This window comes from Musa acuminata, chromosome BXJ2-9 (genome assembly GCF_036884655.1).
Source record: "Musa acuminata AAA Group cultivar baxijiao chromosome BXJ2-9, Cavendish_Baxijiao_AAA, whole genome shotgun sequence".
Lineage (NCBI taxonomy): Eukaryota > Viridiplantae > Streptophyta > Magnoliopsida > Zingiberales > Musaceae > Musa > Musa acuminata.
The window spans coordinates 6036720-6064477 of record NC_088346.1 but is presented as its reverse complement, the minus strand read 5'-3'; the positions used below and the strand labels follow the sequence as shown (position 1 = coordinate 6064477).

The following is a 27758-nucleotide window of genomic DNA, read 5'->3' as shown; positions in this document are numbered from 1 at the left end:
TAAACTTATTGGTGAGCTATTTTTTTCGTTTTTATCAAAGTTGCTTTTGTGAGTTCGCTTCATTTCTATCTGGAAAACTCGTTCTAACAAATATAATTGTACTGTCAATGTTTCTTCGTGTATTCACCCCTTTTCTGCACGGAAAACTCATTCTAGCAAATACGATTGTAATGTCGACTTTTCTTGTGAATTTGTTCGTTTTCTATAAAAAAAAAATGTGTCATCAATTTTTCTTTCAAAACCTATTATACTTTATCCTCTAATTCTGCATCACATCGGTATTAGTGATGGTGCATAGGTAAAGACATCGGTGAGTACACACCGGTTAAGACGATAATAAGAACACACGAACAATGATGATGACACAAACACACGATTAAATACGACGATGAGAGTTAAAACGTACGATCGAGGTGATGGCCAGAGTAGAAGCAATTTCTTCTTTTAGGAAATAAGGAGCTGCAGGAATAACTAAAACATAGAGTGTTAATCAAGAAAAAGCAAAAAAAAAAAAGGGTTATTTTTAGAATAGTTAAATAGTCCATGGCCTTCTCTAGTAGGTTGGCAGCAAGAAAGACAGAAAGCACATCTGGGCGATGCGTCGCCTACGAAATCTACTAGTACGAAGGAGAGGGAGACCGAAAGGGGCAAAGCACCACAGAGCAGCAAACATCTAAACAATTAGATAAGATGTGCGCCAGAAAGGACTTCTGCAGTCTTCGCTTTATTACCAACTTCGACGAGATAAAAAAAAGACTTGATTCTAAGTCAACCGCGATTTACTACGTCGAATAGAAGAAGAAGAAGAAGAAGAAGAAGAAGAAGAAGAAGAAGAAGAAGAAGAACAAAAATAAAAATGACTAGCTACGTAGTACAGGAAGGAGAAGAATTGTTCGCATATAAAAGAAATCTGTACTTCATTTTAGGACTTCATCTAAGAGAGATTTTAATGTGAAAAATGAAAGACTTCATCAGCTCCCCTAATTAACTTCAACTATATCACTGCTCTTAAGTCATCCACATCTACTAGTCATAGTATGATAATTTTTTATTCAGTCAAATCATACTCATTCAAATCATCTTCTTTTATTTGAATTTATTATCACATTAGAATTTGAGTAATCCGAACCAAATTAGAAACTAATAAAGTATGATATAAGAAAACCTTTACAATGTATTCATCGCACAGATCGTTCAATTGAACTTACCATGCAATTGGGTTTATCAATAAGTGCCATATGGTTATGTTCTGCACCCACAAATTTGACCGGAAGGATTTGTGGAGTTCTATTTGACTGTATAATTGAATGTGGAATAAGATTACATCTATACACTGTGGAGCATAACAAAGATCACAAAGGTGGATTCCTTTGTTACAAAGCCGACTGGCAACAAATCCAACTCACTAATATACCTTAATAAGTTGAGAACATTTGACTTGAGCAAAAGTTCAGCTGCCTCACTATACATAACAATAATCAAACAAGCAATGTTATACTAAATGTCTCACATATAATTTACCTCTAGAAATGTAGAAGAAGAAACGAATACCATAGACACCAATTAGAACAACAGAAGAGGACATGTCCTAAACCACTAAAAGCTGCACACAGTGTGATCTTTGTCCTAAGCCGACGGGAAATGAAGCCATCTTAAAGGCCAAAGAATGTCGATGGTGTCTGTACACTAAACAGATGTTGGAATTTGGAGGAGTTAGATTTGCACAAATGATCACCTGTTATATTGGCTGTAAAAAAGATGAAGTCAGGGAATCAGAGATTTGAGACAAAGGCCCCTGCTGTTGTGCCAGCTCATGGATATCCTTCACTATGTCGAAAACTGCATCAGGTTGTGCCAATTTAAGGGCATTTTGCGACATTTTCTTCAGCTCCTCTGATTCGGGGCCGAACCATTGAGCGACGAGGCTCGCTGTTTGTTTCGAGCTTTTGGAGAACACTCCAGCTCCATTGTTAACCACATAAGGGACATTGCCAACCTCCTGCAAAGCAGAACAGTATGTTAAATAGTCGCAAGTTATACTCTGATCAACATTGATATTCAACAACAAACCTGTCCAGGAATGAAGTCATTTAGGATAATAGGAAGTCCCCTTATCAAAGCCTCAGCAATTGTACCAGGTCCAGCCTGATAACACGCCAAACATTATTCCGGAACATGAATTCGGAAGAAGTCATGCATGACAGATGCAAAACCAAGAATAGAATCATACCTTTGTTATAATGCAATCACAAGCTCCCATCCATTTCTCCATTTGAGTGACAAATCCCTTTATCTGTCATCACCAATTAATTATAAGTGGATGATAGAAAATACTAAATCTGGATCCCTCCTTGGATCTTTAAGAATTTTGGTACCTTCACAGGGATCTTCCACTGAATGGTCTGTAATGTGGAGCTTAGAGTTTGGTTACGGCCACAAACGACGACAAGCTGCCCAATTGGTTTGCTGAGCTCCTTGTCAAAGAGTGATTCACCAAGGGCCCTTGCTGTCTTCTTAACTGGACCCATTCCCTCACCTCCTCCCATAAGTAAGACCGCAGGAAGATTCGGATCCATCTCAAGCTCCTTCCTCAGGTCTTCCTGTCAGCGAATAATAACAAAGGCATCTAAACTAACTCTCAGGAGAAAACTTACAGGGTGTAGAGAGATCTGGGGACAAACCTTAAGAAGAACAGCACGACAGAAGGAAGGTCTGATGGGCAAACCAAACACACGGATCTGTGATGGTTGTAGCCCATCCACTGAAGCCCTCTTTGCTACTTCCTCAGAGGGGCAATAGCATCTGTTGACGCCGGTTCGGAACCTGAATCAGGTGCCATTCCTGCATCAATTATTAACGTATGGTGATATGAATTCCATTACATGTAGTTGAACGCACCATGTCGGGTGGCAGGTGTTGAGGTCCGTGATTACAGTAACAAAAACAACTCGTTTCTGAAGGTTTTGCCATTTCAGTACCCATAAAGGGATGTGCTGCATGAGAGGATGAACGCTGATGATGATATCAGGCTTGTACTTCTTCAGTCCGGCCTCCACCTTTCTTCATTCATAAGCAAATCCTGAGTTAGTATGCCAACCATTTTTCTCTAATGCAAGAAAGCCTTCTTCCGAAAGTGACATCCTAATTAATTAACTGAAGTCCAACATCAGCAGAAGCTCAAATCCCACAAGCAAAAAATTGGAGAACAATGACAAGAATCAATATCTAAGCAATGAATGATGCAACGAGATATGAGAATCGGGCCCAGACGTATACTTGTATGCAACTGATTGATTTGTGGTAAACATGAAAGGTGTTTTCAGGTGGCTGCAGTTGTTTCTGCGTCATCAGAACCCATGAAGGAAAAGGAGAGGACACGGCAACAGTTCTTACTTGGCGTAGAAGGCTGCGATGGCAGCAAGGTAGAAGTTATGGACCCAACGAGGAGAGGTGCTGTGAAAGGCCACTTTCCACAGCTGTACATGTTTCACCATGAATTTGTACGACCTCTCCATGTCGTTCAGAGGCCATCCCGCATGCTCCATAAACAAATCTTTCACGAACACCTGCAGATGAAGAGGGGAAAGATAGATTCATAATACTGAGGTTGACGATTCCTTGAGATCGTATGTTAGTAGGAAAACATTTAATCAGACAAGAAATGACATTTAGTAGGAAAACATTGAGGTCGCAATCGCAAGAACATAGGCAACAACAGATCTGGCTAAAAGCGAGACCTTTGGTAAAGACCCGTTCACCTAATCGAAGGAGGCATCTTTCAGCGGAAGGGGAGATCGAGGAAAGGGGAGAAACCACAAACCACCAAGAAGGAGAGCGAGTAATACCCTGTACTCATCGCCGAATTCGATACGGAAGGCATCACGAATGGCCTCCGCGGAAGCCCGGTGACCCCCGCCGGTGTCGCTCATCAGGATGAGTACGTTCTTGGTCCGATCGGCCCCGATCTGGGCCAGCTCCATGGTGCCCTCCTCCTCCTCCCAAAAACCGGTGTCACCGTCGTCCCCGACAGCCGCGGCGCCGCCCCTGTCGCCGCCGCCGCCCCACGAGAGGCTCTTCCTCGTCCGCCGCCGCTGCTGCTGCTGCTGGGCCTGGTTGCTCATCACGCTCTGGATCACCAGCTCACGTATGGACCGCCGCGCCGGCGCCACCGACGCCGCCATGGCTCCTCGCGCCTCCGCCCTTCTTCCGCCGACACTTTGAAGCTCTTCAGTGGTAGGGAGGCGAACAGACGAGAGGAACACGAAAGCAGGGTGACGTTTGTATAACGTGGTATGTTTGGAACAACGGTTGGGAATGGGGAAGAGAGAGAGAGAGTCGAAGAAGCCAAGCTGTCGTCAACAGTTGTAATATGCATATATTTTTGGACAGTTGTAATGGGTCCGAGTGAGGAGTGACGGGAGATTCTGCGGATGATTCCGAGAATTTATTAGTTGATTAATGGGGTAACGTATGTGGGGAAATATTACAAGCAACCCCTTGACATTTTCTGATTTATGAAGAAATCCTTCCTTCCACTTGACCATGTTTCTGCATTTGTTTTTAATAAAGGACTTATACTCTTCCATTTTGAGAATAATTTTTATTTTTGAAACCTTAAGAAACTCATTATCATTAAGATTATTTGCAACTATGATTTTTAAAGAAATTTATTAATATAATTATTGACTTACTAATGATTATACAATCTAATTAACTTAAGATAAAATATATTAAAAATATAATTAGATTTTAGTTAATGCCATTATCAGCCAATAGAAAAGTAATTTTGATAGGACAAACTTTCTTAATTATCAAAAATGCTCTCGTCCATATATAATAGTAAAATCGTCTAGCGATATAGTCATTATAGAATAATAAGTTTCTTTCTTCTTTTTATCGTTTATCTATCGATAATAGTGTTCGTGTTAAAAATACTAAAAGAAAGAGAATGAGAATCTAGTTTTTTTTAATATATTTATAATGTCACTTCCTACATCGATGATATATTGCTTTACGATGTTTGAGGTATGATGTTCGGCTTTATAATGTATGTATAATTTATTTTAATTTATGATATTTAATTATTTAAATCATAGTATTAATTTTTTATTATAATATTATTTCTTATCGCTACATAGATTTATTCATTTTTGGATAAAAAAAAATTATTAAATGAGGATTGTGTACAATCGGTCCGTGAAATATATATGTGAAACTCACAATTGCTAGAATTAGAAACCAAAGGTAAACATACTATTGTTAGAATTAGTAATCTAAGAATAATCATCATCAATTAGGATATCAACCAAAAAAGGTAGGGAATATTTTCCCATCCTTGTATTATCTTTTATTCTCCATCTCCATCTAATTTCTCATTTAGATGAGGTGGGGCGAGGAACTCATGATTTTTTCATATTCTCTTAATTAATTTATATATTTTTTATTTTTTAAATAAAATTATTATTAAAATATTTGCGTTGACTCTAAATGGGGGCATACATGAAATCCTTATCTTATTATGGTCTCTTTTATGTAATTTGGGAATCGTTTGTGGTCAAAACGAGAATTGGCACTTGTTAGAGGGGTCCAAACGCAATTTGGTCATGTCGCTTTCAGTTACAGGTGGCAGTCAGGTCATCCAGCCAACAGAACAGTTTTATTCTGTTGCTTTCATATCTTTCTGATGGACGGCGTAGCGGCCGATCCGGCCGATTCCTTAACCCGACTTAGGGTTTCGCTTCTTCCCATTACCTCCGTGTGGGCCCCAGGCGATGTATTTGCCATTCTCATCCACGTGTCGCATTTGTGAGGTACACGTATGGGGTGAGAACGCGCTTGGGCCCGTGTTTTCTCACTCAGTCCACGAAGTCAAAATAACACGAACTCGAGTCGCAATTGCTTAACGGCGAAGGTGTCGTATCGGTAACCGCTCACACGTGCAGCGACCGCCCTGCTGTGTTAGGCTGTCTCGATGGACCACGATTAGTTGGAGGGATTCCGTGGTAATAATAATGTATGAGATATAGTGGCCATCGCAGATCCCAACAATCACACCTAATTGCCACCCGGTTGGTTCACTTTTCCATCCTAACAGTCATCCGTGATGCAACTGATACGGAGTGATTCTTGGGATTATGAGGTGTCCCACATCACCTTAATTTATCATTCCCACTGCATTATCGAAGCATTGTTAGCTTAGTCGGATTCGATTCGGATTTCGTAGAGAAAAACTCGTTTGGGTTTAGTAATTAACCTTAATTATCTTGACGTACTGATAGAGATTAAACCTTAATTGGAACGAATATTTCATGTATCAAATATCAAATTAGTTACTCACAATAATATTTCGAATTAATTTATTGTTAATATATCTGGCTTCGTACGCACCAGTCTTCTTCAATTGCCTGGCTGCATCCATCTCTACGGTCGTACGAAGGAGGTTTGCCGTGAGGGCTCGTGTTCCTATGCCATTGAATGTCGATGGCAGCGGCTGATGAACGACGACAACATGAGCTGTAATCGTACATGTCCGGTACGGTCGTCCCATTGTCGCATTAAGAAAGATGGCAGGCTACGCTTCGCAGCTTGCAGAAGGATACGGGAACGTTGAGCCCGAGAAAGCTGAAGCTATTCGCTTGGCTCCACTGCAACCCACCGTATGATATTTATTGTATCAACCTTCTTACATTCGGAATGGATTCATCGCACCAAATTATTCGTTAGGATAATTGATAGCGATTTCAGATGAGATCTAAGACCTTTTTTTTTTTTTTATTAATTGAATCGGATTTAGTTTTTGTTGTCTAGTTTTACGCAATAGACTCATTTGCTTCTGAGTTCTCAAATAGCTGCTTCATGAGCATTCCATGTAAGCGCCCAAATAGCTCCTTCTTCATGGCGTGCATGGCCACGTCCAGCTTCTCGATCAGCTCGGTGGAGTTCCTGTTGTATATGAAGAGCCCATTGTAGAGCTCGCAGCTATCGCTGCAGGTGTTCTGTACCAGATTTAGCAGCGTTTCGTGACCTTTCGTGTTGATGGGCGTGGATTTAGCAGCGTTTCGACGCCGTCTTCGGAGTCGCCGATCCGGACTCTGACGTAGACGAAAGGGAGGCCGGCCCAGCCGTGCTTGCTGCTCTCGGGGCCGAACATGGGATGCGTGCAAAGGATGTCAAAGTGCCGCGGCGGGCGCTGCAGAAATAGGTTCCTCGGGAACTCCTTGACGGAGAGGACGTCAACAAAAAGCGTGCTGCGGTGAAGGCGGTGAAAGCGTGGAGACAAGGACCACGTCCAGGTGCTGCTTGCAGAGTTCATGCTGGTCATCGAAGAATACAACGCCGAGAGAGCGGGCGGTGGCGGAGTGGTCGGTGCGCGAGTCGGCGAGCAACTCATGACCTTGGGAAGTGAAAGTGCGGCCAAGGAACTGGCCGAAGTTGCCGAAGCCAACGATAGCGATTTTGAGCTTGGTGCAGCGGTCGAGGAGCTTCAGCGGCAGCGCCCCGACATCCACCACCGGGTCAACGTCCCGGGCTTGGATGGACATGGCGGAACGGCGAATAGGGACGGTGATTGCACCATGGAGGACGTGGCGGTGCACATGTAACCAAAAGGGTGTTTGTTGTTTTGTGTCCGTGAAGGAAAATATTCTTTGTTCATATGAATGGGCTTTACACTTTGCATATGAGTGTGAATAAAGCTAGGATTGTTCCATGGCACGACGAACCTGTTTAGCGAATTGCTCTTTGAATTAAGCAAAAGGATAGCCTACTGCATCAAAACTGAGTGCCTGCTTTCTTCAACTTGCTTCATGGACTATTTCCATAGTTCGACACATATTGCTCTTGCAGATCCGACCAACAGATGTTGCGGACTAAAAAGCGCGATCGACCAAAGCATCACTAATTCTATACAAACTAAGATGTACATTTATTATGTACAGCTTGAAAATGTTTGGACAGCTAGAAGTTGCATCGTATGATTTACACCGTGAATCTTAATCAACTACGTATATCATTACAGATACACTCAAATTAGTATTGAGAACTTTACAATCATAAGGCTGTCGAAAACTCAAGGCTCCTTTTATTACGGGTAGAACCGCTTGTCAAACTTGCGACGGCTCCTCTCCCTGGCATAAATCACCCAGAAAACCAACGATAACATCACTGCAGCCGATACCATCACAAGACCAATGTAGACCAATTTGCTGTTCTGCTCAAGGCCAGGGCAATTGTTCTTGTGTATTGCAGTAAAGGTTTCTCGGACAAAACTGCAGTCTTCCAGTCCCGTGAGGAACGGCACATAGTAATATAATCCTCGGCTCACAGTTACATCTGCCATCATTTGGTTATAGATACTTGGAGTAACACGTCCGATGGTTGTACATACTTCGGACCCAGAGACAACAGCGGTTTGGCAAACGTATCCTTTCCATACCTGCAATGTAAAAGAAAGAATTTACATATCCAATTAGTTTTTCATATGGAATGTAACTACTACAAGTTAACAGTGACTGATACTAAAATTCCTTCTATATTTTTTCCTTCTTCCTTTGGGATAAAGTTTTCTGTGCTTCAAAATGATTAGGCTCTGCTATGATTGTTACTTTACCTGTGAGGCGTTGTTGAAATCCACTTCTCCAGAAATGCAAGTGCGGTTACTCAAGTCAGGTGTGTATGGATTGCAGAGTGTAGGCATCGGTGGACCAGACTGATTATAATACAGAGGCACCGAAGGAGGGAAGTTCCTGTTGGAAATATTGACGATCACGTTGTTAACAACGCTAACTAGCTGGAAGGTAACTTCCCTGCTTCGACACAAAGACTCATTGGCAGTGGCAGCATCAACACAAGGAAGAATATCATCTAGAGTTGTATGTGCATGAGGATGGTCAACCCATTCACTCATTGCGACGCATGTGTCAGCTACCACACTGGTAAAATCATAGAGAATGAAGCAATTAGTCACATAAAACATATTAGGTGATGAGGATAGTCCAATATTCATATAGAACAGGGTGTGACATACTTGATAGTCCTATGGTCAAAAGGATCTTTAAGCTCAAAAGATCAAAAAAACAAGCCATAACTAGTACAGAAAGCAAACGGTAACACCTGATGAGATATGAAATGAGGCCTACATTATATGTTTCATATTTTAATGCTAATGTTGCAACTCGACTCGTTGTTACCAATTGACTCGATAAACTTAAACCATTGGCCCAAAATGCTTGAGTCCAAATTAATAATAGTGCTCACGTCAAGCCTTGATAACCAATTTAGTAATAGTCCTCTCTCAATTCCCATGTGAGACTAAACTGGAGATGCTGCACATAAGGTCTAGCTCAATGGTGGCTCCATTTCGCCACATGTGTTCGGCCCTTAATAGGGTAAACCCTTTCCTACTGAAGCACTTCATCAGCCCCTCTTCATACTTGATGTCATTTGTCGTGATTCAACTCAATGAAATAATGGACTCTGTTTACTTGATGAACATGAACTAGTGGTCCAAAATACTTGAACACAAATCAATAAACCAATTGAATTTTTCTCTCATTTCCTATTTGGAACTTAACTAGGGAGGGGTGTTACACCAATGATGACTCCAAAGTGCAATCGGTTGTTATGGCTTATGCAATCAGCAATATGATAAGAAATTGTTTATAAGTGTCAAATAAGGTGCATGCACAAAGCAAAAGTGAAAGGTTGCATCCATATGTGGATTCACAAATGAGTAAAAAAATTAAAAAGAAAAGAATTAGATAACAAAGTTGCTTTCTGTCATACATAACAAGTTCTTATGTGATACTTTCTGCAGCGAAAGTCATTTATTGGAGAATAGATGAATCATTCAACTGTCCCAGTTGTTAATGCTATGATGTCCCATAATGCTCCATCCAACAAGAAAAGAGGAAGTTCAACATCACATTATTCTAATTAAAATGAACAAATTTTGCGGGTGTAGTAATCTAGTATAGTTATAATAGAACTTACTTGTGTAAAATAAGAAAAACACCACACAAGATAAACGTGCCCGTCACTAGAATCCACCCAATAACCACCAAACTGCATACATTATCAGCAGAGAAGTAGATGAGAAATTTGACTTTGGAATCAGGAAGTAACTATTAAAAGAGTATCCAAAAACTTTGCAGATAAGGGATTGAACAAGAGAGAAGTGACTGAAGGTGACATTATCTCACATACATGGTGACAAGCAACTGTAGTCCCAGTGCAGAGAATACTGCATGATAAAACACACTAAGATCAGCAAGTTGGCAAAACAAAATTCTTAAGATTTTGCTCCGAGTTTAGATGCTTACAGAGCCCAAGGAATGCCAAAAGGAGCATGACAGCAGCAATTATGATCAAATCCAATCTCCTGCAGGGCACAAAAATAAAGCAAAGTGAAAATGCATTACAAAATGAATCAAAATATGTAGTCTTTCCCAACTACAAGCTCCACAATATGAAATTTACAATTCAAATATAGAAAGCAATAATCATACACGCTATCTAGTACACGGCTTATCTTCCTAGAATTGTCCGATGTCTGACTGGCAAGATTATTTGCTGAAGAGTTGACCTTTGCTTCAAGGGCATCAATTTCACCCTGGACATTAGTTGGAAGGAAGACTTGGTCGACTTTAACCTTCTTAGCTTCAGCCAAAGTCTCTGAGAAGTTCCTAAGGTTGTCCACGGTGAAGTTCGCCTGACCCACAACATAGTCCAGAGTTTTGTAAGTGCTGCTATGGAACTTCCCCTGACCTTGGTACAGAACCACGCATCCGATGCTGAGTAGATTTCAAAATTCAGTTTAAGAACTTCCAGGTCATGACAAACAACTCATATCACAATGCAACAATCAGAAAGCAAGAGAAAAAGAATGTCTTCCTACATTGCGGCACATGTGAATAGCATCAGCAGAATAAGCGAAAGGGCGTAGGCCGTGCGAGAATATGAGTAAGTCCGCCGGCAGCAACAGAAGTAACAGCAACAAATAAGTAACAAGGCCAACCCAAAACCCAGGAACCATGCCAAGGCGATGGCGAACACGGGAGCAGCCGTAAAACCCACAGACTGCCATCAGAAACAAAGTAAATATAGGATTCAGTAACCATTAAGCAGCTGAAGGAGAACAGGTATAAGAGAAGCTAAAGGGCTTACAGCCCAGTAGTGTTTTTCACTGATGTTCCAACCACCAGTGTAACGCTTGAATCCATTTAAAGGATCTTTTCTGTGTGTCCTCGCCGCAGCCAGGATGAAGGAGCTATTATCCACTGTAAGATCGCCGGGAGGTGGCACCTCGGCAACAAATCTCCTTGGTAGAACCAAGCCGTCTTGAAGCCCTGCACCTATTCGAACCACTCGCATCTTTAACACACAAAAACGCTTCTCAAACAAAAAAAGACAGATTTTGTTGAATGGCGTCTTAAATACTAACTTCAAAAAAAGAAAAAAATTACATAAAAATCATCTCTTTTCTTCCTGTGCAAAAAGAGGGGGATTCTGCAGAACACAACAAGCTACTCCTAAACGAACCATGTTCTCTGGATGTGTAACACACAAATATATACTTTCCAATGGACTCTTGAACGCTGACAAGGAAAAAGTAATCTGTTCAAAAAGAATAAAAAGGGGCGCAAAGAGGGGGATTCTGTAGAAGATAACCCATTATTTCAGCATAAAAAAGAGGGCACATGCACAACAAATCTTCTCCTTGAGAACAGCGGTATCCCTGCAATAAAATTCAGCACCGTGCTGGGAAAACGAGATTGCAAAGAATAGAATACCTGGGAAGGACGTTTTCTTGATCTCAAGAGAAGGGTGGCAGATCGAGTGAGGAAGGAAAAGGAGGACGGCGATAGGGGACAGGAGGAGTGAAGCTGGAAATCTAGAGAATGCCATGCTCGTCGGAGCTCGGTCACTCCCTTCCAGGGTACTCGAAGTGTGGGGTTTTATGCAGGAATTCCTTCCCTTTCGAGCTCTTCCTGTTCGATTCTTTCCAGGGAGGTGGAAATCGGAAGGAAACAGACTTCATACAAAAGATCATATGCAGCAACACCGCTCGTGGCTTTCCCCTTTAATTACGGAACACCCGTCACTCATAAGCGTTTCATGTTACATATCTGCCACCAGACTGTCCTCAAAACATCATATTTGCCACTGTTCTCATCTTATGCGCCAAAGTTTGTGCATAGGATATCGTGCATTGATCTTTCTCTTTCTATATCCACTTCTCTCATTTTATTTCTTATTTTTCTCCTCATGCATGAGATATCGTTCCCAGCAATAAAAGAAAGATATTACCAACAGTTGAGACAAAATTTAGGTAAAGTTTTCACAAAGGCAACATAGTGTTGATCAACATTATATTAGGAAAAAAAAACAAGTGATGTGATAGTGATCGAAGGAGTCAGCATTGGAGATGTGACAGCAGTATATTCTCTTCACGACATATCTTGTCATATGTTGGGACACCTAAATCTTCCGAAGAAGCCATTTCATCGTCACTCAACAAGTCGACAGGAGTAGGATGGCACAGCTGAGTGCCGAATCCAACGGAATAAGACACCTATTTTGCCACATTGTGGATTTAATTTAATATAAAGAGAAATCTATGGCGTGATGATCTAAGATAAGGTCGAGCCAGTTTGCCACCAACAATTGTCTCTTCCTATTGCGTGATCTCGAAAGCTACAACCGTGCTTTTGCTTTGCATTTGTTTGAGTGGTCTCTTGTCATCTTGGATTTCATAGCAATGAAAGATCTCAGGCAAAAATCCCATCGCATCTTTCTTCCCAAGATTTTGGCATAATGTAAGTATATTTATAGCACGTATTCACTCTGTCTTTCCTTCTTTTTCTGTGAGTATATTTAGACAACCAATGATAGATGTTTCCTTGCTTGAATGATATATTAGTTCAAACTACTTCAGCAATTGATTTGATCGAGACTTATAATGAAATCGATGATACCAATGATCTTTTTTTTATAGCGAATAATTCAGAAACGCACTAACTCAAAAGGGTATTATTGTCACTAAATCACAAAGAAAACGACAGAGATTTTGTTCCTTCCGTTCCCGAGAAGGGTCTTCCGGGAAATATGATCTGGTTTGGATTTGGTTTGCTGGAGACGGCGATAGAGCAGCGCGAAAACGACGAAGGATTCGGGATCCTCGGTACTCCACCACATACAAGCCATCTCTTCGCCTTCGTTTCCGTTGGTGGACAATGCGAGACCGGCCGTTGAAACCAGTCAGCTCTTCCCCACCTCCAATGGCTAATCCACGATTCTCACTCAGCGGATCCAAACGCGGGAAGCCAAAGCCAAGCCAATCCGATACCAGGGGAAACGGGCACTTCCATGTGGGTCCCTGCGGCTTGTGTACGGCATTCGTGGGCCCGCCGCTTGTCGCCACGTGAATTTGCCGCAAGTTGTACCCGATCCGGCGCAACTAGACACGTTGCAGGCCGCGATTGGCGGCGCGGCACGTGGCGATATCTATGTGGCATTTGTAGGTTTCTTCGTGAAGTTTGCCGACAGCCGAACCGCCACGCATTATCGATGACGTATATCGGATACCACTCTACGATTTGCAACTGAAAAGCGCACGCTTATTATTTCCCCAATCCCAAACAAGGTAGGCACGAGGGCTACAAAATAATAGATTAATACACTTAGATTCGGGTTGTACGATGTGCTCAGCCACGTTGGTGGTTCTCACCCACCCACCAAATCCAAATGGGCGCAAGAAGACAAGAACCGGGTTTAAGTGGGTGATCATTTGAAACGGTGGGCTTTGTTTTACCATCTTATGAATGATTATTAAACATTTGGTTGGGACTATCGGTCTAATGAATGATAATGGAGGAGCTTTTGTGGGATTCATCGACTTACGAGTAGGCATGTCGATCTGACCAAAGCCTTTTAAATTTAATGTTCATAAAGACTATATAATGTTTCTAGGTTACACATATGTAAAGCACTTATCATGACAACATGACACGGACTTAGCTGGTTTTGCCTAAGTCGTGCGGTACCCTTGCGCGTCCGTCCGCAAAGGTCAGCCCCCCCGAAGCCTCCCATTGTCCCTTAGGACCAACAAAAGAGAGAACGGGTTAAAGAGAACGCCTCAAACGGGATCCACAAGCAAACATGTCCGAAAAACACTTCATAGACAAAGCAAATTACAAACAGACTTTACAAGCTCTGAACAGTGGCACAACAAAGGGTAAAATGGTCCATTACAGACCGAAAAGCTCTCGCACGTGTCTACATGACACAACCTTTATTTACAAGCCTAAAGATGCCACCAACCCAACTAAAATGAGACTATTAAGCCTTCGGCCGCCCCTTTACATGTTGTACAAGGCATGAACATGCCAATAGACACGGACAGGTATAAGCATTACATCAAACACCTTGTTTAGAAGTTTGTCCGTGACATTCTCCCCCACTTATCCCTTCGACGTCCTCGTCGAAGCCTTTGTGAACACTGCAACTCTTCGCCTTTGCTGAGTCTTCAATCTTCTGCTCCAGCTGCAATGCGCCTCCTGGTTCCCAGCTGCTCTCCGCTGCTGTTTCTGAGTAGTCGAACCTTTGATCCGCCATGCTGCTTCAACTCGCCAATGACTCTGACTCTGGTGTGGGGTTGGCTGAGTTGTATTGATCCTCGTTGATTCCTGCGGATCCACCAAATGAAGGAAAAGACCATTCTTACTGCGCCAGTTTCTCAAAATTTTCACATGCTGCTTGAACTGGGTGGATGCTTGTTGGAGCTTTAACGAGCATCGCCTCACAAACTTCTGAAGTTTTGGGTCCTTCCTCCACAAAATCTGCTCATTGACTCTTCTTTCAGTTAGTTGTCACATCCAAGTAGGTTCGCATCACTTCCGCTTTCGATTGGCATTTCGTTGGGAAATGAAGCGGACAATCTACTCTCAGTAGCACTGATCACCGTTGGTGAGGATTTGACAACTATTGTCTTCCATTATCTTCGAAGGGTCTTTGAACTTGTGCAGAGCTCCTCTGCTGGATAGATAAGAGAACTGGGGTACTCGGTTTCGCCCATTCTCTTAAGAGTTGAGAAGGCAAAGGTTACTTGACTTCGCCCGCCTCCTCGAGGTTGTACTTCATGCATCGAGCTGGTTACTGGCCTTCGCCTGCTCTTTGCTCACACTTCTGAAGCACTTGAAGTGTTTGCACTCCTTGCGTTGAGTTAGCTACTGTGATTCACCTTCTCAATGCCATTGAACTTCTGGAATGCAGGAAGTTTTCACCCCCAACTTGGAGTAATTCTCTGATAGATGAGGTCGCCTCTGGGATTGTACCGTCTTCTCCATCAACCCTGCCGCCTACTCCACTGAGTAGCAAAGGTACAACACCACGTATTGCCTGCTTCGTTCCTTGGTCGTGCACTCTTGCATGACCCGAAGTCCTTCACTTACGGCTATCTTGATGAGAAACTTGTTGACACCGGTCTTACGAAGTTTCTTGGCCTCTGCCCTTCAGCCTTGTCTCGGTACTTGGAGATTGCCTCTGCATGCTCCACCTCCTCGGCCCCTTTCACGACCAAGCGCTCTCCCTCCGTGAGAGCAAGGGATCAATGACCTTCACGGAAGTCCCGCCTCTGCGGTACCATGGCGCTGTCATGCCCATGGCACTACTATCCGTCGCCTCGCATCTCCATCCCTTTTCTTCACAATCAGTAGATATGCCTCCGTGACACACCTCCGAGTCCACCTCCATTCTAACTAATTGCTTGATTTTAGGTAGCTAAGTCCCTCTGGACTCGTCGTCGCTTCCTCGCCCCTTTCGACCTCCTGCTTCAACACCTCTGTGTTCTCCAAGCAGTCTGTTTGGTCGATGGAAAGACAGACTGCAACTCCCATGCATGGCCTCTGCCATCACGTTGTAGGGTTTGCACCGATTCTGTTCTCCTTAGCTTCCTTGGTAGCAACGTTCGCTTACTCGGCCTTGTCCTCTGACTTGCCGGGCTCCCTTAAGCGAATATGAGCTCTAGAGCAGTCTAACTCTCCAGCTGCTTCGATCATACCTCTGCATGATCAAGTTCCTCCCATGGAACTCACTGGTACCTGCATTCGAACTTTTCCCTTGGTGGAACCCAGCCCTCATATGCTGATGACCAAGGCTTTCATTCGAAGCAAAATTCGATGCACGCACGGAAGACCCGCCTCTGCAGTACCATGGCCTTCACTCCTTGAATCCATAGCCCTTCTTGTCGTCGTGTTGTTCACCGAAGTGGAGCTCCCAGTAGCTCCCGATCATACCTCCATATGATCTAGTCCCTCCCGGGACTCTGTCGTGTGTATCACATTGCCACAAACTGTCCCACCACGATCCGCTGCACCATGTCGCCTCCTGGTGACATCTCCATTGCATTCTGATCCTTGTGGAATAAACTCGAATTGTGAACCCTCAATGTGTGGCCTCTGCCAATACATCGCAGGGTCTCCTCCACCTTCGATTTTGTTCGCTCCTTTGGCAATCGACCTTCATCCACCCACTCTTGGGTCACACCTAGATGAAGCACCGCTCTAGGACAGTCCGTCGCCTAGTAGCTCCCGAAGTCCACCGACTTCACTGTAATTTGTGCACCATTGTCTGGATCCTGGGCCTCTGCCCCTACCAGCACAATCTCCGCTGTGCACCGCTTCCTTCATGGCAACTTTGAATGGCAACATTGTGGCATATTCTTCAAGAGTACCCGCCTCTGCGTTCTCTTGCCCCGTGCTAAGGCCTTCTGAACCCAACTTCGCCTTCGCAAATTGAGTCGCCTTAGTTCCTCCATCAAATGCTCCTCCGAGATAAGGTGCATGTGCCTAGAAGCTCCCTTCGTCTTTGGCACCATGCAAGATGAGTCCGCTCCGTCAGAATGAAGGACCCATGGAACAACATGATCCTACTCTTGCCTCTGCAAGAGTTCATGTCTTTGACCTCTGTCTAAGGAAAGCACTGTGCTTCTGCTCCATGTTCCAACTTCTCTGCTGGCTCCCTTCATGCGGCTTGGGTACTTCACCAAGTTACGCCCAAGTTGCTCCGCTCCTCGTTTTCGCATTGAGTCGATGGTGGCCCTCGTGCCCACCATTCCACAGGTCAGCCCTCCCTTGAGTCCGATCTCCACATCGACTCCAAGTGTGCCTTCATTTAAGTTGCTTCAGGTCGCTCCCCCACTTGATCTCGCAATGCATCCACCAATGCATTCTCTCGAGCGAGATCATGCGACAACTCCTCGCCGCTTGCTCAGTCCATCGAGCTTCGTGGAGTTGTTGTTTGTGAGGTACTCCTCCTCAACATGTGAGGTCCGTCTCACATGATTCTCCCTCTGGAGAGCCGGGACTTATCCCTCCTGGATAACTATCCCGTTGGAGCAACATCTCTCTTCATTTCGGAGACCACCATCCCCTTGGACTACTCCGATCTGCTGAACAAACTATGCATTGTTCTGCCTCCTGCAAACGCACTTGCTAGATTGCGACTCCACGTCAATACAGCCCCCACTGCACCCCTCAAGGCCTAGCAACATGCTGAACTCATTGCACACTTCAGCCTCCTACGGACGTATCCTACGCTTGCCAAAGAGAAAGTTTCAATGCTCCATGGTGCCGAGTCTCGGTCGCCTTGGGATGGCCACGAACATTCCGTCGTCCGCATACAAGCCCATGCATGAGTACCAAATTCTTCGAGTTAGCAATTCCCCTCACCTCTGTGAGCTTTGCATAACTCTTTTGGTCGTTGCGCAACTCATTCCACCTTGCATGGTCTCATTCTTGCCAAGCGCCTCGCTTGCCTAGAGCACCATCAAGTATAGTTGTCAACGTTGAGCCGTAGCTCAAACTCAGCCATCCCAACCTTTGTGCGCTCCAAATTCTTTCAAGCTTGTCTGTTCTCGTGGTGCCTCTTGCGCGAAGGGTTGGCCATTCCTCTGAATGCCAATTTCAGATGCCCGCTCCTCTGAGCGACTCTTTTCCCTACATCTCCATGCCCGTTTTCCCTCAAACGGTCGCGCGTTGCTGACTGCCCTCAACGCAGCCCCGCTAGGTCCCCCACATTTGCATGTCAAGTGTTTCTATGAGTGCTTGTCCCGCTCTGATACCATATGACACGGACTTAGCTGGTTTTGCCTAAGTCGTGCGGCACCCTTGCGCGTCCGTCCGCAAAGGTCAGCCCCCCCGAAGCCTCCCATTGTCCCTTAGGACCAACAAAAGAGAGAACGGGTTAAAGAGAACGCCTCAAACGGGATCCACAAGCAAACATGTCCGAAAAACACTTCATAGACAAAGCAAATTACAAACAGACTTTACAAGCTCTGAACAGTGGCACAACAAAGGGTAAAATGGTCCATTATAGACCGAAAAGCTCTCGCACGTGTCTACATGACACAACCTTTATTTACAAGCCTAAAGAGGCCACCAACCCAACTAAAATGGGACTATTAAGCCTTCGGCCGTCCCTTTACATGTTGTACAAGGCATGAACATGCCAATAGACACGGACAGATATAAGCATTACATCAAACACCTTGTTTAGAAGTTTGTCCGTGACAAACAGGGACCTGAAATATACAGACATATAATATTTAGCATTACAACAAAAACAAACTGATACCAACTTATACTATCCCGTATCAATAAAGATATATTGTCATCCCGTAATGAAATTTCAAAATTTCTTAGAAAACCACTGAACCAACTTCACATACATATTTAAATGTCCTGTACTCTGAATGTTCATCAGATACGTTTCCTCACTCTTTTAAGTAGTTCAACAACAAAAACTTGATGTCATAACAATTACGAAACACTTAACTAAGAGGATATTCCAAAACTCCGCTAATTTGATAAAGTTTGTTCCTCAATGGTATATCTCTTTCTACTTAAAACTTCCAACTGCCAGTATCTTATTTTTCAAGCCTTATCCTCATACAGCTGCAATAGCTTTTTTGCTGCCGCCTCCGCTTGTTGACCCAGCTGGTATAACTTTCAAAACATTGAACCTCACAGTCTTTGCCAATAGCCTATACAAAATTAATAATCATCACTTCAGTGAGTGTTGTAAGAGCAAGCAGCATTGACTATCATAATATTTTTACCAGGCCAATGCTACTGGTTAAAAAAAGCATCTTATTTTCTTCATACAAAAATATCGTTTCGGTGTTTGATCATTATCTTTCTTGCCTTATGTGGGTTGACAGGATGTAGGATCACATCATACAAGTTTTAAGAATGTACTTAAAAGATTCTGTAATTCCTTATATTTTGGATCTTGGCAATAGTGTAAGAAAAGATGACCTACCTGCACTGGCCTATGATAACATGGTCTCCTTCCTTAACACGGAAGCAGGGCGAGATGTGTGCTGGTTTATTAGAGTGTCTCTTCTCATACCTAGAAAAAAATGAAAATAATTAAAATAGGAATTTATTTGGAAAAAGAAAACAGAGAGTATTGCTTGCCTTTGTTATTTCTTCACATAATGAAGGTAGTTTCTGCGTATGATAATGGTTCAGTTCATCTTGGCACTATGGCATGTGCCTGCTAAGATTCGACCCCTAATCGACACATTCCGTGAATGGGCATTTCTTATCAATGTAAGTATCTGCAAGTACATGTCTTAATGTTCTGTTTTTCTGTTATATGTAGAATACTAGGCAAACAATAGAATCCTCCAAGGAAAAACACATCAAACAAATGTATTGATCAAACTGTTTATGTAGGTACCAAAATAGTATGAAGATAATTTACTTTTGACTTTTTTTCTAATATAAAAAAAGTAACTGAAGCAGAATGTTTTGCACCTTAGTCCCCTTAATTTTGTTAATGTGTACAACTCCCTTAATTGTAGTTATTCATAGTACCTCCATTCTTATTATCCTGTGCATATCAATACCTCAAGTTAAATTTGGTGAGGATGTTCTGAGAAAATAACAAGAAAGCCTACTCCCCCCAAAAAGTCAACAAAAATCTGAAGACCCTTGCCAACAACAGATCTCATTAGGAGAGCCAAAAACGAAAGAGAGTAGAAAGGGGAGCAAGAGGATTTGGCTAAAAAATAAGAAAAAGCCCTTAATATAAATGCAAGTTGGACTTGTGTTGCCAGAAGTAGAAAATATTTTCCATTCCTAAAGTGAAACTGATTATAGCTACAGAGAATTGGACAGAGAGATTAAAGTGCAAAATAGGGGCAAGATTAGGAATATGATATAAACAAGAATCGAGGAATTTATATGAAAAACAAAATATGAGAAGCATATTTGCAGGGCTTTTAGAAACCCAACTAACTCATTCAATGTATGTGGATCTCAAACTACTCAGAAGAAAATTGTATTTATTTTTATTTTTTGATAGTATGGACCTCACAAAAGATGAAAAGGAAACAGTTATCTATGAGACACTCGGCAACAACCACTAAATAGAAGCTAATACTAACATGTACGGACCGCTCCACATAAAATACTCAGTGACCAATATCTATAACATTGAATCTACGACATACAAAGGGCCTCACCAAAAATATATTGACCTCTACCAAAGTAGAAGGCCAGACCTTTATTTTAAACTTGGTACTTAAATTTTATTAATCATAACCTTTTGACATGCTCAGTAATGCAGTACCCAGTGTAGCCCATAATGCACATAACTTAAGCACCTACTTTGTATTTGTGATGAACCTAATGAACAAATAGCATTTTCGATCATCAAGCAATCAAAACTAGAAATAGTGGCATGACAAAGAAGATTTTGGTCGTTACCAAACTTGTTCAGTCCCAAAATAATAATTAGAAAAGACCAAAAGGATTCAATTTAAAATGGACAAATTCCTTAGAAAAGCCTCTCTTTTCCCCCTTTTCCCACGGAGTGGCCCCCTTACCGAATTTCCCTCGGACCGTCAAACACAGTAATTCCTATAAAATGGTAACCAAGATGTTTTGCCAATTTGAATAATTTATTTTAGAGCTTTGTCGTATGAATTCAGACCAAGATAAAGAAAACAAGCCTGACAGCTCTAAATCAAAGCAACGAGAAAAGTAGATTTTAGACCTTCAATGGCTTCTCTGGGTGTCTTGAATCCTAGCCCAATGGTCTTCCAGAATCATTATATTAACACCATTTGAAAATATACTCTAAAGATTAAGTAACTCCAACGACTCGGCCGTCTTACCAAAGGAATACCTTTGGCTGCTTTAGAAAAGCCTTCTCCGTCTGCATAACAGTATGACACAAAATAAAAAAGAAGTCAGTATAGCAAAAAGAAAATGGAAAATAACTGACTAATTAACTATGGGACAATTGGAGAGAAGAAGAAAGTAGACATTGTTTAACTGCAAGAAATCTTAGGGAAACAAATACAAAGCCTCACAGCGCACAAATATTGCTACCGGCGTTCCAAACACACCACAGCAAGACAGTGTACTTCAGAAGAAACTCTCACAAAAAAAAAAAAACCTTCTAATCAAACAGAACCCTTTCAAATGGTCCTGAGGAATCTGCGACCGTGCTGGGTCACAGAAGAGCCCAAAGCGACAGTGGATCGGCAGACTTCGAATCTAAGAGGAAAAAAATTCCCAAAAAATCGGGAGAAAATGAAATATCCAATGTAGGTGGAAAGGGAGTCATTCGAACGAGAAGCAATCCAACCTGTTCCGCCATGACCGATCGGGCGTAGGAGATAGGCAAAAGGCCTTCGGCGGCGACGAGGCGATTGTGGAGAACGAGACGGTTTGCTGGGTCACAGAAGAGCCCTTATGAGCATACTTGTTGGGATTTATGAGATATGACTTGCCAAACGGGTCCATCTGTCTTCCCGAACTCGTACCCGGGCTTGGTTTCGAATCGGATCCGGGTCGCGACCTGAAACCCGCCACATATTAAGTAACAATGTGTGTTCAGCATTGTTGGTCGATGCTTTGGGAATATGGATATAATCAACATACTGCCGTGGATTTTGAAGTAAACATATTTTTTACTGTTAGAATGGGTCTAAATGGATATTATTATGTTTCCGATTAATATAAATAAATATCTAATTTAGTTTCAGATATTTATTTTTTTGGAATAATTTATACTCTTGTTGTATTTTTAAGTTTTTTCTTAAATTAAAAAATAATATATATATGACCCTCACACATTAATTCGAACCTAAGACCTATTAATTATGCAAAAAAACACTAATCAACTCAAATGTCTCAATAAAAATTTATTTACTTTTTAGTTATAATCATGTGACAAAAAGACACATCTAGTTATAATAGAGTTTTGCACTTGGCAAAACTTTTTTGGCTAGAAAAATTCAAAGTATTTACATTATTAAGAATATTTTTAAAAAAATAATGATAAGAGATAGGGGAATTAGCTTAACAAAGCCCAAGGAAGCATAATAGAAGTCTTCGGCCTTTGTTCTTCCATATTTTTCATAACATGTATATTTTAATAACTATCAGACTTGAGATTTGAGATACACTGGATTCCATTATGTCCATCTAGATAACATCTCAAAAATATAAATAAACAACAATATATATTTGATCACATATATTCTCTGTTCGAAAATTTTGTCATGCAAAATCTAAACATGAATCAACATATTATATATATATATATATATATTGACTGCGTCCACTCGACTTGAACTCGAGAGGAGAGACATTCGATGAATCTATATAGTAGTTCTACAATATGGATGATACGATATTGAGATATCCGAGATAGCTTTGTGGTGGTATTCGAGTCGTTTCTGAGTGTCCGATGTGTCCCTAAACTTAGACCAAGGTGAAATCCAACTCTTCAATGGGTTCATAAATAAAGGTCAATATTAGGAAGAGTTTTCTGACTTGATCTCGTATACTCTAGTTAGTATGAAAGATTTTTGAAAAGAGGTTTGATTCTTAGGTGAACGTTGAGGGTCGACTTATATACTTGACCAATCGAAGAGACCCGAATGACCTTTTATGGGCTTTTATCCATGGAGATCGATAGAGGGACGATAGACCCAAATAAAGATGATAGACTAAAATAACCTCTTATGGGCTTTTATCTATGGAGACCGATAGAGAGGCGATAGACCCAAATAACCTCTCGTGTACTACAATTTACGGAGATTGACATGATCGATTCAAATGATTTCTCGTGGATTATTATCCATACGAGCCGATAGACTATAACCTCCCCACATCATCGTCGGTGAAGAGGAGATGACTCGATCATGTCAGTATCTTTATGAAATCCAATTGGTGAACGAGGATTAATCCTTAAAATATTTTTTTATAACTGAGATTTTGATATAATCATTGAAATTTTATTGTACATCATAAAATTAGTTAGATAGGTGATAAATTATAACTGCCTTTCCTTATTATTGTCTTTATCCTATGATGACACACCACCATTTGTTTTGTCGATGATAAACAGTAAGTAGCGTTGCTGTGTTTTGTGATCAAAAGACGCAGAAACATGAGTCGATATCATTGAATCGGACATGAACATCCAAGATCAAACATGCCCCCGACAATCATGTTTTCCGCTGCTTCAAATCTATTCGTCTCTTGACATTTGGTGCACCGTTGAAGAAACCGTGTGTTCAAATTTCTAAAGATTGTTACTTTGTCTGCTTGGATGGTACATCCATCCCATCTTCAACTTGATAGTGAGACTATCAAATGAAAACAATCTTGTTAGCCATTTGAATGACACACTGTTTCCGTAGATCGCTTTGTTTTTGCAACGTATTTATCTTGGAAAGCTGAAGAGCATGACATGGATCAGCAAGCTGTTTCTCACCATATCATGTAGTCCTCAACGTATGCTACGATCCATTCCTGAGAGGAAGACATGGATTTGAACACTCCCATGCACGTACACATGGAAACTTGTAACTCATGGAGGGAACACGAACCGAAGCCAGCTAAAAGTAAAAGCATACTCGGACACTGGAGCACAAGGCGTCTGAATGACAACGAAGACTTGTTTCGATCATGCCCAAGACATCGGAACTCGGGCGTGGGAGCTCTTGAAACCTTTTTGGGACTTTCACGGTCGAGTAGTACTTGGTTGCAAGGAGATAGCTAGGGATGAAGGATCTCGAAAGGAGAATCTTTGACTCCATGCATGCACACGAGGAGGCGATGGAAGGCACGGTGAGATGAAAGCCCATATTTCCATCCTCAAAAACCTGGCATGTCGGCAGATTCGTACAGGCAAATCCCTTCATCCAGTCCTTTCGTTCTCGGAGAGCAAGAGGGCTTGTCTCGCAGAGAAAACCCATCATAATCTTGTTGTTGTCGGCAAGATAGTTACATTTTGGTTCTTAATTTTAGGTATAAAACATGGATATGTTCCGCTGAAATGTATTTTTAGATGATTTCTTGTTCGAGTTAATTTCAGATAATTCTAAATCTTGTTGTGACTTTTTAATCATGAAATAGTTCATGAAATGTCTCCATTCACAACATTATATTGTGCCCCATAGAATTATGTTGGCGATTGATGTACCTTTGAGGAAAATATATAATTTTGCAGCATTTATTTCACTCAAAAAAGTATAATAAGTGTAGAAATTCTGCGGCATTTGGGTAAGTATGATTCAATAGATGGAGGAAACAATTACTGTTCCTAATAGGAAAACCTTAAAGGATCTTATTAGAAACTATAGATGAAAACTCAAATACTTTTGATTTAATTCATCATATATTTTCTCTAAAGAGTGACAAGAGATCCATATAATCAATTCGAGATAATTGGGTGTATGGCTTCTCTGAGTAATCAAACTCCTGACATCCGGGAAAAGAACCTTCATATACTAACCATTAGCCTGGATGATAGACTGATCGATCGATCGTAGCCCAAAGATGATTGAGCTTATTTTGTTATATTATAATGTGATTCATTAAGATGAAGGAAGAGGAAAGAATGGCTGTCATTGTATCTTAAGAGGAGCTGCAATTTTCCATCCCCAACAAGGTCGCCACCACCACTGTCTCGGTGCCACCCAAAGCACAGACATGCATCGTGACCATCCTCTGAACACGTGGCGCCTCTCCTGCACCTCCATCCTCCCTTCCGGGGCCCCTCCTCGATATGGACACCGGCGTGGCCTCCTCCCCCACCACCTCTTCATCTCTCCTTTCATACTTCACACAATAAAACCAGTGGTTGACCTCTCGCTCTTCCTCGTTCCCACCGTATCCAAGATATGGAACCATTGGGAACCTCCGCTGGGCATGGACTAACTAAATGTTCAAGCATAAGATCGAGTGCTTGAAGCCAAGTATGCCCACCTAACAAGGAGCAGGAGGTAATTAAAATCTTGATCCAAGGTTTTGTAGATCTTCCTCATTAAATTAAATTCGTGGGTGCACCATCTTTTCAGATTAAAGCGTACGTGACAGTATGATGCAGAATCTTATGACATTATGTAGCAAGTACATGTTTTGATTTCATGTAATGTGGAATAGCAAACCAGTTGCTCTTATGAACAGTGTCTGAGAGACCTTGTGATCTGACTAGTAAAAGCATGTTTGTAATAAGAAGACCAAACATGAACAAGGTCCAAATATTTGGGGAACATCCTTCCTCAATGAGTGACAGTTACAACATAGAATAAGATAACACGGCATAAACCAGAATTGTCAGTCACAATAATTTATTTGCCGAGACATATCTTGGATTTTGGACTTTCAAACATCTATAGTCCGTGGTATGGAACAGTGATGATCAGGTCCAATAGCTTATATATATATATTAGCACTGTCAGAAAGTTTTGCACACTCATTCCTTACCATCTTCTCTCCTTCCACATCTTGCATAGAGGAGGTGAAACACATCTCTCCTATCGGAGTCTTTCTAGGATTAGAAGCTCCTTCCAATGACGCCTATCGTGTCAGTGATGTTTCTCCTTTTTCTGGTTCTCCTCGCAGCTAACAGGACTGCAGGTACCTTCAAGGCCTTATCGCTGATCATTTAAATCCATAAGGTATTCGTTTTTGATTTGTTCCTCTCGTTCAGGGATCAGATTGTTGGAAGAAGAATCAGTGGCTTCCCTACGCAACCAAGTGCATGTCAGTAGATAGCTTCTTGATAGTACTGCGTCTACAGTGGCCACACTCGTTGGTTTCTTCCGGGTCACTAATACTGTTGTACTGCATGCTGATACCAGGAGGAAAAGAGCTTGATGAAAGAAGGAGCGCTTCTACGTGGATGCCATGGGGATTGTTCAGGTAGTGTGAAGGAGAGGAGATCCATAAGCAAAGTTAGAGAAGTCCATCGAAGGCTTCCTGGGTTTCATGAAGATTACCTTGGACCTAGGAATCACATGCCTGAGCACCATTGAAATTATTCTTCATGCACGCTCTTCCACAAATCTTCTCACTTTCCTTTTGTTTTCTGTATTTGAACGTCATAAAAGAAGCTTGACCATAAACATGTAGTTTTATTTTCTGATGAAAATAAGTTTTTTCCGAGAGAACACTGTAAAATAGTTGTGTCTTTCTGATGAAGTCCGTGGACAGACTTCATGACTCTGAGATAGGTTCTTCCTTATCTGTTGATGCAGGAAAGACTAGGAAACTCATGACCGATGCGATGGCCACTTCCAAGGTTGGTGTTCTAGTTAGCATCGAACAGTAGATCCTGCATCCTCTTTGCTCATCATCTCATGGCCATTCACAGAACGATACCGGAAGCCAAGACGACCTCCACAAGGCCCCGCCTGTTTCAAGGCAACCTCAGACCTACCCGGACGTCGTAGACATAGCAGGAATGGACTACTCTCCTGCCAACAGGAAGCCTCCGATCCACAACTGAAGTGCTACTACCAACCAGCTTAGGAGGAGAGAGCAGTAGAGATATTGGACAGCATTGCAGGAAATGCTGCAGGTTTCTTGGATTAGGTCCGGTGCGTCTAAGTAGATACTACCAAAAATGAATGTATCATCTTTATTTTTGTCAGCTTCATGATTGAGCTTTTGATCATCACATTCGCCAACAGTGACTGGATGTCATACACGCATGCATGGTGGGAGAGACAGGGATGGGGAAGATTTTTGTCCCATGTGTGTGTCCTTCAAAGACTGGCAACCACTTAATGAGACATTATGTCCTTTAGAGGAGAGGATGTATTATATCAGGCACTTGATGTAAGGTTGGTTCACGAGGCTAGCTGGGACAGACGTTCTTCTCTCTCTTGATTGCATTGGGTTGGATGGACTCTCTGGAGTGTGGGCTCATGTGTTCTCCACCTGCTTAACTTCTCCTCTGTTCGGAGGGTGTGGGTTATGACATGGTAGTGTTTGAGGATGGAATGCCAGAGCAAGAAACTGGAGCAAAAGGATACGAGTGCAAGCAGTAGGAATGCGTCATGATCGGCGGTGTCGTGAAAGACGCAAGATATGGAAGAAGGATGGGCAGCGTTGATCCCTTCTATATTAAATAGTCGGATAGGATGATGATAAATAAAGTGAGAAGCAATTATTACTTTCATGTACTGATTCACTTACCCATACATAACCTTTCATATGATGATGATATGATTGTTATAATGAGTGATCTCCCACTTATGCGTGAAATCCATGTCTTCAATGAGAGTAATGCCATACCCAGGCCTAAGTATCAATGAAACCCCATGAGAAATTGACGATGAGTAATTGAACTCAGTATAAGTTCAAGTTAGAGGCATTGGATGAGCGATAATGAAGGGACTTTTCGTCCATTACAGGGTAATTGAACTCAGTATAAGTTGGATGCGC

General features: G+C 42.0%; 3 protein-coding genes and 2 pseudogenes across 5 annotated transcripts; 1 reads left to right on the top strand and 4 right to left on the bottom strand.

Moving 5' to 3' along the window:
* Positions 1–1386: 1386 nt before the first annotated feature.
* On the bottom strand, positions 1387–4330 carry LOC103997383 (probable monogalactosyldiacylglycerol synthase 3, chloroplastic). The gene is made up of 8 exons (XM_009418582.3): positions 3846–4330; positions 3394–3566; positions 2899–3060; positions 2682–2823; positions 2376–2600; positions 2231–2293; positions 2071–2145; positions 1387–1999 (listed from the first exon to the last, which is right to left on the bottom strand). Exons 1-8 carry the CDS (start codon positions 4179–4181, stop codon positions 1739–1741), a joined length of 1437 nt encoding a protein of 478 aa, XP_009416857.2. The 5' UTR covers positions 4182–4330; the 3' UTR covers positions 1387–1738.
* Positions 4331–6680: 2350 nt separating this feature from the next.
* On the bottom strand, positions 6681–7706 carry LOC103997511 (arogenate dehydrogenase 1, chloroplastic-like; annotated as a pseudogene).
* A 177-nt stretch (positions 7707–7883) lies between these two features.
* Positions 7884–12085, bottom strand: LOC103997385 (uncharacterized). Of its 2 annotated transcripts, none has more exons than XM_065125023.1 (9): positions 11790–12085; positions 11164–11345; positions 10895–11076; positions 10506–10790; positions 10320–10378; positions 10204–10240; positions 9991–10062; positions 8609–8930; positions 7884–8434 (listed from the first exon to the last, which is right to left on the bottom strand). In XM_065125023.1, exons 1-9 carry the CDS (start codon positions 11902–11904, stop codon positions 8084–8086), a joined length of 1605 nt encoding a protein of 534 aa, XP_064981095.1. In that variant the 5' UTR covers positions 11905–12085; the 3' UTR covers positions 7884–8083. The 2 variants fall into 2 exon arrangements, with proteins under 2 accessions (XP_064981095.1, XP_009416858.2); XM_009418583.3 differs by having other exon boundaries at positions 11164–11351; positions 11790–12084.
* Positions 12086–18057: 5972 nt separating this feature from the next.
* Positions 18058–21684, bottom strand: LOC103997512 (small ribosomal subunit protein uS17-like; annotated as a pseudogene).
* A 3516-nt stretch (positions 21685–25200) lies between these two features.
* On the top strand, positions 25201–27531 carry LOC135621900 (uncharacterized). Of its 2 annotated transcripts, none has more exons than XM_065123527.1 (6): positions 25201–25309; positions 25823–25946; positions 26020–26072; positions 26171–26231; positions 26567–26610; positions 26683–26985. In XM_065123527.1, exons 2-6 carry the CDS (start codon positions 25880–25882, stop codon positions 26815–26817), a joined length of 360 nt encoding a protein of 119 aa, XP_064979599.1. In that variant the 5' UTR covers positions 25201–25309; positions 25823–25879; the 3' UTR covers positions 26818–26985. The 2 variants fall into 2 exon arrangements, 1 of the variants encoding a protein (XP_064979599.1); XR_010490953.1 differs by lacking the exon at positions 25201–25309 and adding an exon at positions 27002–27531 and having other exon boundaries at positions 25734–25946; positions 26683–26908.
* The last annotated feature ends 227 nt before the right edge of the window (positions 27532–27758 follow it).